Below are 8,885 nucleotides of genomic sequence, written 5' to 3' on the forward strand. Positions count from 1 at the left end.
TTATACATTACAAAGCAAATTTAAATTTTAAACAAATTAAAAAATGTATAAAAAATTACAAATTCAAAACCGGGTATTAATGCCCGGTCGTACCCGGTTCCAATACCCGAACCCGATCATACCCTACCCGAGCACATAGGGTTGAGTTTTTCTCCTCAATACCCCACCCGATCATACTCGAAACCGGTTCCATACCAAACCTGGGTATTAGAAAAAACCCGATTTATGCACCTCTATCTCTAACAACTAAAATAACATTCAGCCCGCCTAACATAAAACAAAACAAAACAAAACAAAGCCCAAACCCAGAACAAATCCTCACGTGACAGCAACAATCATCCTCACGTGACAAACCAGAACCATATAAGCTTCCCACTTATAACGGCCAAAACCCTAACAACCAACAAAACATCATACGGCTCTCTATCCTTCACATTGCACACGTGTTACCCATTCACCGATCCTTCCAATCTCCACCGTCCGATCACCTCCACACGTGCCAATCAACGGTCACATTCCTCTATACCTGCCAACTCTCACCGCCATTGCATTGCATTGCATTCTAATTCATTCATGGAGAGAGAGTTAATAGAGCTCTTTGAATCGGCCAAGAAAAACGCCGACGCGGTGGTTGTTTCCGGCGATGTGGAAACGTCGCCGGAGGAAGACCGCTGTGTGGATGCCTTGATCACGTTGAAGAAGTTTCCCGTTAATTATCAGATTCTCGTCTCTACCCAGGTATTATTATTATTATTATTATTAATGGGTTAATGTTGAATGCATGTGGGTTCGGTTCGGTTTGTTTTCGTGGTTGGTTTTTTAGATGTTTATGTGAAAAAAAAAAAAGAATAATTTGTGAAATCGGATTTGTGTTTTTGTGATTATTGGTTATTTGGGTTCTGTTGTATTTGCCTTAATTTTGATTTAGGGATTAGGTATTATTAATGAATTATGTTTGTGCATTTATTAAACGAAACGAACGTGAACACGAATTTTATTCGTATGATTAAATGAATGAACATGAACGTGAATTTTTTTAATATGAATTAAACGAATGCATGGGATAAATTTCCTAATGAATTATGTTTGTGCATTCAAGAAACGAAACGAACATGAGCATAAATTTGGTTTATGTAATTAAAGGAATGAGCAAGAGAAATTTAATGAATGGCTTGTTCTTCCAATTACCTTTCGTTTGTTTGAATGTTCGTTTAATTTTTTTTTTCTGCAAGGATTATTATTTAAATCCGTTTGATTTTGTATTTTAAAAATCGTGTTTTAGATATCTTCGTTTATTTTTGAAATCTATATGGATGTAATGTTGATGATAGTATGTCGGATTTTAATTTGGGCATTCATATTCACATTTGCTTTTATGGTATTGATTTATGTTTATCTTTGTTTTTTGAGAGTATTAACAAATGAACACGTTCAATTTCTTCACGAGTGAACGCGGACAACAAAATTCGTTTGTTACGTGTTCATTCTGTTCGTTGCAGGCCTAGTAATGATTGTATGAGACTAATAATGCGATTTGTGTATAATAATTATGCTTTTGATATTCTTTTATGTTTATCTCTTTTGTTTAGAATGTAAATAAACAAACACGTTCATTTTCTTCACAAGTGAGAACACGAACGAGAAAATCCGTTTCTTTAAGTGTTCTTTTGTTCGGTTACGTGTTCATTCTGTTTGTTTGTGATTGTATATAATATTTATGCAATTGTGATTTCATCAGGTGGGAAAACGTCTTCGTCAATTAACAAAACATCCAAGAAAAAAGATTCAATCGGTGGCTTCTGAGCTGGTCGAGATTTGGAAAGCCATAATCGTTCAAGAAACCGTAAAGAACAAGAAAAACGAAAACTTGGACATCAAGAAATCTACAAGCATGGAAAAGAAAGTTCAGAGGACCAATTCTGTCAAGGTTGAAAAGACAGAGATCACAAAAGTCGAGAAAGTTAACGTTGTCAAAGTCGAAAAGAAACCTATGACAAATGATGTTCCTCCCTTGAAGCTAAACTCTCTCGTTTACTGCAAGGATCCGCTACGTGACAAAATCCGTGAGCTTCTTGCAGAAGCATTATGCAAAGTGTCAGGAGAGGTTGATAACAATAATGATGATGAACTGAAGGTTAAAGTGACGTCCATTGATCCTTACAGGGTGGCGGTATCGGTTGAGACAGCAATGTTTGAGAAATGGGGGAAATCTAATGGGGCCCAGAAGTTTAAATACCGGTCTATAATGTTCAACGTTAAGGATCCCAAGAATCCTGATTTTAGAAGGAAGATTCTTGTTGGTGAGTTTAAACCCGAGAGGGTTGTGGAGTTAACACCTGAGGAGATGGCGAGCACCGAGAGGCAAATGCAGAATGTGAAGATTAAAGAGAAGGCTTTGTTTGACTGTGAGCGTGGCGGGCCGCCAAAGGCTACTACTGATCAGTTTAAATGTGGGCGGTGTGGGAAGCGTAAGTGCACTTATTATCAGTTGCAGACTCGGAGTGCTGATGAACCGATGACCACGTTTGTGACGTGTGTGAATTGTGATAATCATTGGAAGTTTTGTTAAGTGGTCGAGTCGGGTCGGGTCGGTGGTTAGGTGTGTGGACTGTGGGCTTTGATATTGGATGGTGCTGCAGCTGTTAATTTCAGGTTGAGTTAGATGTTGAGGTAGTTTTATTCTTTTATTAATGTTTTTGTTTTGCTTTGTTTTTAATTGGTGTTGGATGTAGGAGTTTACTGTGGTTCTTAGAGATGGTTTATTTTGTTTAAAATATTTAGTTCTGTTGAATCAATTCATGGTCTTATTGATTCAAGTTATTTTTTGTTTTGTGTTTGGTGTGTTGCTTTGTAGCATAATCTCACTTTCGGCTGCTTTGAGAATCAAGCTCATAGCCTCGGATTATCCATCGACGAGTTTAGTATATGTTTAATTATGCATTCATAGCCTCGGATTATTCATCTGTTATCATCACATGTGGTCGGTTGGGGACGCCCAATGGTGGCATTCACACGCACACACATAGAACTAGTTATAAGTTATAAAAATAAACCTGATTTTGGAATCCAACAAAAAACTGAAGTACTAATAAAATAAGACGTAATAACAAAAAAACACAAATGCAATGCAATGTTTTCTTGAACAATTTTAAACACCACCCCTATCAAACACAACAATCATGGAGTGACCGCATTAGACCTATTATCATCAGACGACTGTCGACAATCAGAATCCAACGGTCGTAAATCCCCGATCATCTTAACAACTTCTTCCATTGATGGCCTCATATCAGGAATCCGGGTCACACAAGCAAGCCCAATCTGAAGCATCTGAACCATCTCTTCTTCCACATGTTCTTGCTTCATCAACGCCACATCAAACACCTCAGCAGTCCACTCTTCCCGGACCACCGACCGGACCCACCTAGGCAAGTCAACCACATCTTCTTGACCCGATGCCGGGATAGGTGCTTTACCAGTCAAAACCTCCAAAATCAGGACTCCAAAGCTGTAAACGTCTGATTTGTGAGTGAACTTTCGGGTCTCGGTTACTTCGGGTGCGGTGTACCCAATGCACCGTGATTTTGGAGATTGGAATGTCATTAACGGGGCGAGGCCCAGATCGGATATGCAACCATCAAGGTCTCGGGTGAGGAGAATGTTTGATGATTTGATGTTACCGTGTGTGAATTTAGCACCGCCTTCTGAGTGAATGTGAGCGAGTCCTTTTGCAGCGTCTAGTGATATCTTCACTCTTGAATCCCAGTTTAATGGAGTTCTTCCTATTCCTCTGTTACCTGTGTAATTATTAGAGGATGTAATAAGAAGTTAATATTATTGGAAAAAGCCCGAGTTCAACGGGTCGACCCGTATATTATGGTCAAATGTGTGTGATAAGAAACGAGCTAAAAATCGGTTTGAAAGTAACCTAAAATGTACTTATAGTGTATAAAACATCCTAAAATGTTTCTTTTTTTCCTCAAAAAGTTGAAATATCAGATATACACTAAAACGAAAATCTGACCTGACCCGACCCGTTTCAACCCATATCATAAGATCACCCGTTTTGATCCATTACCAACTTACCCATTCCATAAACCAAACCACATCTACATAATTAAAATAATTTTACATACCATGCAAAACTGACGAGAGGCTACCGGTGTGCATATACTCATAAACAAGAAGCTTTTCATCTTTGGAATAATAATAAGCACATAACGGCACAATATTCGGATGCCTTCCGACCTGCCCAACAAACTCCATATGCTGTTCAAAATCCTTTTTAGCAACACCAACTTCCCGGATCCGTTTCACAACCGTTGTTTCTTCATCCAAAATCGCCTTATACGCGGTCCCATAACTACCTTTTCCAAGAACCTCAGCTGAAGCCCTTAGCAAATCTTCAAGATCAAAATTATAAACACTTCCTTCAAAGAACACTAGCTTGTTCTTCTCGGCTGCTTGCACCCCGCTTCCAAAATCATCCGACTTCTCGTTTTTCCCCGGCGTGACAGCCTGGACTTTCAACTCACCAACCGAATCTTCTTTTCTTGTCTTTGTTTTTAAACAGAAAAAGAATAATAATAATGCAAGTAAAACTAAGAAAAAGAAGCCTCCAACCGCGATGCCTATAATAGCACCAGTGCTAAGTTTCTTTCTTTTGTTTGAGTTCACGGGTGGGATCGGGATATTGGAAGTCAAAGGTGAGCATTGATTTAAAGGAGGCCCACATAGCGAATTCCCTTCAAATGAAGAGACCGGGAACTTTTGGAGGGAAGCAGGGATTGACCCGTTTAGAGAGTTGTGACTAATGTTAAAGACACGAAGGCGAGTGAGGTTAAGTTCGGGGATGCTACCAGAAAAAGAGTTGAACGAAAGGTCTAATGCGGTCGTTTGCAGGGGTAAAATGGGAATTTCACCGGAAAAATTGTTGTGTTGAAGGTAAATAGATTGAAGAGATGGGATTGATAGTAGATCAGATGGTAGGGTCCCACTTAGGAAATTGGATCTCAAGCTAAGAACTTTGAGATTATTTAGCTTTCCAATTGTATTAACAGGGATTTGACCAAAAAGTCCAACTGCTGGGAGATGAATTGCAATAACTCTTTTGCCCTCATCGTTGCATTTGATACCGACCCATGAAGTGCAAATAGGGATTGATGAATTCCAGTTAAGTTTTCTAAGGTGTAATACAGATGAAGAAAATTTAAGGAGTGATTCAGCATCAGAGTTTAAATCCAGCTCATCATCAGCAATTGTGACATGAAAATTGTATAGTAGGAGAATGAAAGTAGCCACTGATAATAACTGAAGCTTCACTAGGCTTCTCATCGAGCGTAATTACACAAATAACCTTGATCACCTAAATGAAGAAGTGAAAATCTCATAAAATTTGAATACAATGCAGATTAAGAACATATAAATATCACGGAAACCGATTAAATGAAAATAAATGAGTTGGTACCTTGCAAGATCTTCAAAATGGAAGTGATGAAATGAAGTGAATTCGATAATGTTTAAAACTTTGATGGAGAACAGTCTGATTATCTTGACCTCTTTCGCCTTTTTTCATATGGGAAAAGCAGAGAATAATTATTAGAACTTTATTTTTCGGTAGAAAGTATGAGATTAGATGTTTAGCAAAGAATTATTCAATCATGTACGTAGATGAAAGATTTGTTTGTGATTTAGAGAACCACAAGTATGGAATTTAAATATGTTGTGGATTAACTTTTTTGTATAATGGAATACATGAGTCATTGTCTATTTTAACAGAGAACAAAAATACTATACAAAAAACAAAATAAAGGAGGTTATAGTGACAAGAAGAATCAAACCTAAAAAGAAAAGGCCCAATCACTAATAAAAAGAAAAAGCAAAAGTACATTCATTTGTTCTGCAAAAAGCATTAAAATTATTGGATGTAAAATCATCATCATCATCATCATCATCATCATCATCATAATCATCATCATCGTACTCAGTATATCCCATCAATAGCAAAGCTATGGTAGGGTCTGAGGAGGGTAAGATGTAGACAGCCTTACCTCTACCCTTTAGGAATAGAGAGGCTGCTTCCGGTGAGACCCCCAGCTCAATAGTAGTTTTGCATCAAGCCTTGGACATAAGACACATAACACTCAATCATCGGGGCACCGCCGATTAGTGCATGCACCCTTGTCTTTCGGCTATCAACGCCACCACATGATGCCTGATTAACCTTCCGCCGCTTTTAACGTTATTTTCATGAGATTAGTAAAATAACGTCAAAATTAGTGCAATTTCACTTTCGCCCACCCGAGGGTTCACACGTATATACATTATATGCAAGCACCGCAATCAGGGCGAAAATTATTGGATGTAAAATGAAATGCATAATTTCAACCATCCAAATTAATTGACTTCATAATATTCGTTTATTATCTACTTACATGAAGGGACAAATATGGACTTATTCGAAACAGGGCAGCCCATTAAACAGGCTGTGTTCATGGTTTGCTGGGTCAAACCCACACGAACCCAAAAATCTTACATGAACCCGAAATCATGTCAGACACATGAACCCAAACACAACATGTTTAACCCGAAAAAGACATTCTCTTCTTTTTGTGTATTAATACTCTAAAATTACAAAGTCAGTAACAAAAGGCGAAAATACAAATGTGCATAAATCAATTACGTTTAAACAATAATATGCGATGCCCGTTGCTCTTTTCATTTTCTAGTTTTGACATAAAATACTCTAGCTAGGTTAAGTTATGACATAAATCACATTTTGAATAAATAAATAAAATTATACAAATAAACTAGTTAAACGGGTCAACCCGTTACCCGTGAACCCATCAAGTTGAACTGAACCCGGCCCGTTTTAGCTAAACATGTTTAGACTAAACCCGAAACCGCGAATTCCATGTTAAGTTCGTGTTTCTATGAAGTTAATACCAAAATAGCACCATAACCAACTGAAATAAATTAAAATTTTAAAATATATTAGGAGCAGTGTCATGCATATACACAGTCACTAATTCAGTATTTCACAAAACAGAAAGAAAACGAAACGAAAAATTAGTTTACGTGTTTTTTCATGTAACTATTTTTTTTTTCTGATATGCTTTACTCTTAACAAGAACTAATTAGTTGAATTTATCTTAAAACAATCCACAAATGCCGAACTAGTACATTTTGATGTTTTTCTTTTTCTTTATTTACTAGTATATAACTGATAATAATATAAGTAGTTACAAATGTAGATTCTTGTTACAAAAGGAACTGGACTTGAAATAATATATTTGAGGACACAATCTATGGACCAAAATAATATAAATTTTAAAATACAGAACAGAATATATACTGTCTACACAAATATAATTTAACCATTTGTTTTTTGGGTAAATTCAAGAACAGACAAGACTGAATTTTACCTAATCACAGCAATCTTAATAAAATTATCCACATCAATAGCTGTATTCAAATCATCCAACTTCCCTAATATAGATTAATAACTTCAAAATTATCAAATCGAGATAGACGATTCACTAACTAATTTAGGGGTGTAAACGAGCCAAGCTGCTCGTTAAAAACTCGAATCGAGGGCTTGAGTTTTTATTAAGGCTCGCTTTATAAACAAGCTCGAGCCCAAGCTTCACATACCGAGCTCAAACCGACTCACGAGCCTAAACGAGCATTTTATTTAACATATTGATATAAAAACTATTATTATGTATAAAACTATGATAAAAATTAATTAAGTAATATATTATACTACATATAAAAATTATATTCATAGTATATAGCTAATTAGTTAGAAAAATATCAAAATAAAATAATTGAACAATCAATAAATAATAAAAGAGCCGAGCTCAATTTGAAAAACTAGTCACGAACCGAGCTCGAGCCTTAACAAGCTCAGCACGTTTACATTGGATTATATATAATTTTAATTTAATAATAACCTTTTGTATTCAGGGTAATTGAAAAAGACAGAAGACAAAGCTTAACATATTTAATAAAAACTATTATGATAAAAATTAACTAATATATAGCTAAGTAGTTAAAAAAACACTAAAATAAAATAATTCAATAATAAACGAGCCAAGCTCGAGTTTAAAAAACTACTCAAGAGCCGAGCTGAAGCCTAATCTCGGCACGTTTAAACTGGAATACTGGATTATTATAATGTTAATTTTAATTTAATAATAAGCATTTGTATTTAGGGTAAATTGAAGAAGATGACAAGATTAAATTTGACCTAATAGTATAATCCAACTTCCCTAATTTAAATTAATCAAATCACCTGACGACAAACAAAATCCGATTACATTATAATTATAATAATGATATCAAATCGGTAGACGATTCACTAGTAAATTAACAAAATATCAAATCTATATACTATACAGATGATTAACTGATTAATTAGATTACCTGTAAAGAAAACGAGCAGTAAACAGCAAATCGGAAGCTGGAATTCAGTGGCGGCTGGATATCAAAAACCTAAAATGTGAATTGAATTGGATGAATTTGAATTTGAAATTGAAATTGCAACGGTAGGCTTATAGTTATAATACCGAAGCTTGTTGAATCGAAAATTGTGGGAGCATTGAAATGGTGTTTAATTTTACTTACCGTTGGTTCTTCCTTCGTCTTCTAATTATTTGCAACACGTAATTAATTTTGTATGTTTAATTGCTTTTTTATAATTTGTGTTTATGACTTTTTGTTATGTTATGTACACTTTTTTTTTTTTTTTTTAATATACGTTCAAATCTTACCAAACATGAAGAAAATACAAGGATAAGAATATGCTTCTAACGGTTGTATTTGTTTTTAACCAATTTTTAACATGCCTTGTAAAATTTTGTAAGTTTTTTTGATTTTGATAG

At 35.5% G+C, this 8,885-nt stretch overlaps 2 protein-coding genes across 2 annotated transcripts; one reads left to right on the forward strand and one right to left on the reverse strand.

Annotated features, from left to right (window-relative positions):
- Positions 1–318: 318 nt before the first annotated feature.
- Positions 319–2,912, forward strand: LOC143627763 (transcription elongation factor TFIIS-like). The gene is made up of 2 exons (XM_077097516.1): positions 319–738; positions 1,739–2,912. The coding sequence occupies exons 1-2, from the start codon at positions 574–576 to the stop codon at positions 2,567–2,569; spliced, it is 996 nt and encodes a 331-aa protein (XP_076953631.1). The 5' UTR covers positions 319–573; the 3' UTR covers positions 2,570–2,912.
- A 109-nt stretch (positions 2,913–3,021) lies between these two features.
- LOC143627701 (putative inactive receptor kinase At5g58300) lies at positions 3,022–8,600 on the reverse strand. Its single transcript, XM_077097470.1, has 4 exons — positions 8,428–8,600; positions 5,468–5,565; positions 4,137–5,365; positions 3,022–3,797 (listed from the first exon to the last, which is right to left on the reverse strand). Exons 3-4 carry the CDS (start codon positions 5,332–5,334, stop codon positions 3,178–3,180), a joined length of 1,818 nt encoding a protein of 605 aa, XP_076953585.1. The 5' UTR covers positions 5,335–5,365; positions 5,468–5,565; positions 8,428–8,600; the 3' UTR covers positions 3,022–3,177.
- Positions 8,601–8,885: the final 285 nt, after the last annotated feature.

Source organism: Bidens hawaiensis, unplaced genomic scaffold, assembly GCF_021521415.1.
Source record: "Bidens hawaiensis isolate Kalapana, Puna unplaced genomic scaffold, B.hawaiensis_p1.1 tig00000458_1, whole genome shotgun sequence".
Taxonomy (NCBI): domain Eukaryota; kingdom Viridiplantae; phylum Streptophyta; class Magnoliopsida; order Asterales; family Asteraceae; genus Bidens; species Bidens hawaiensis.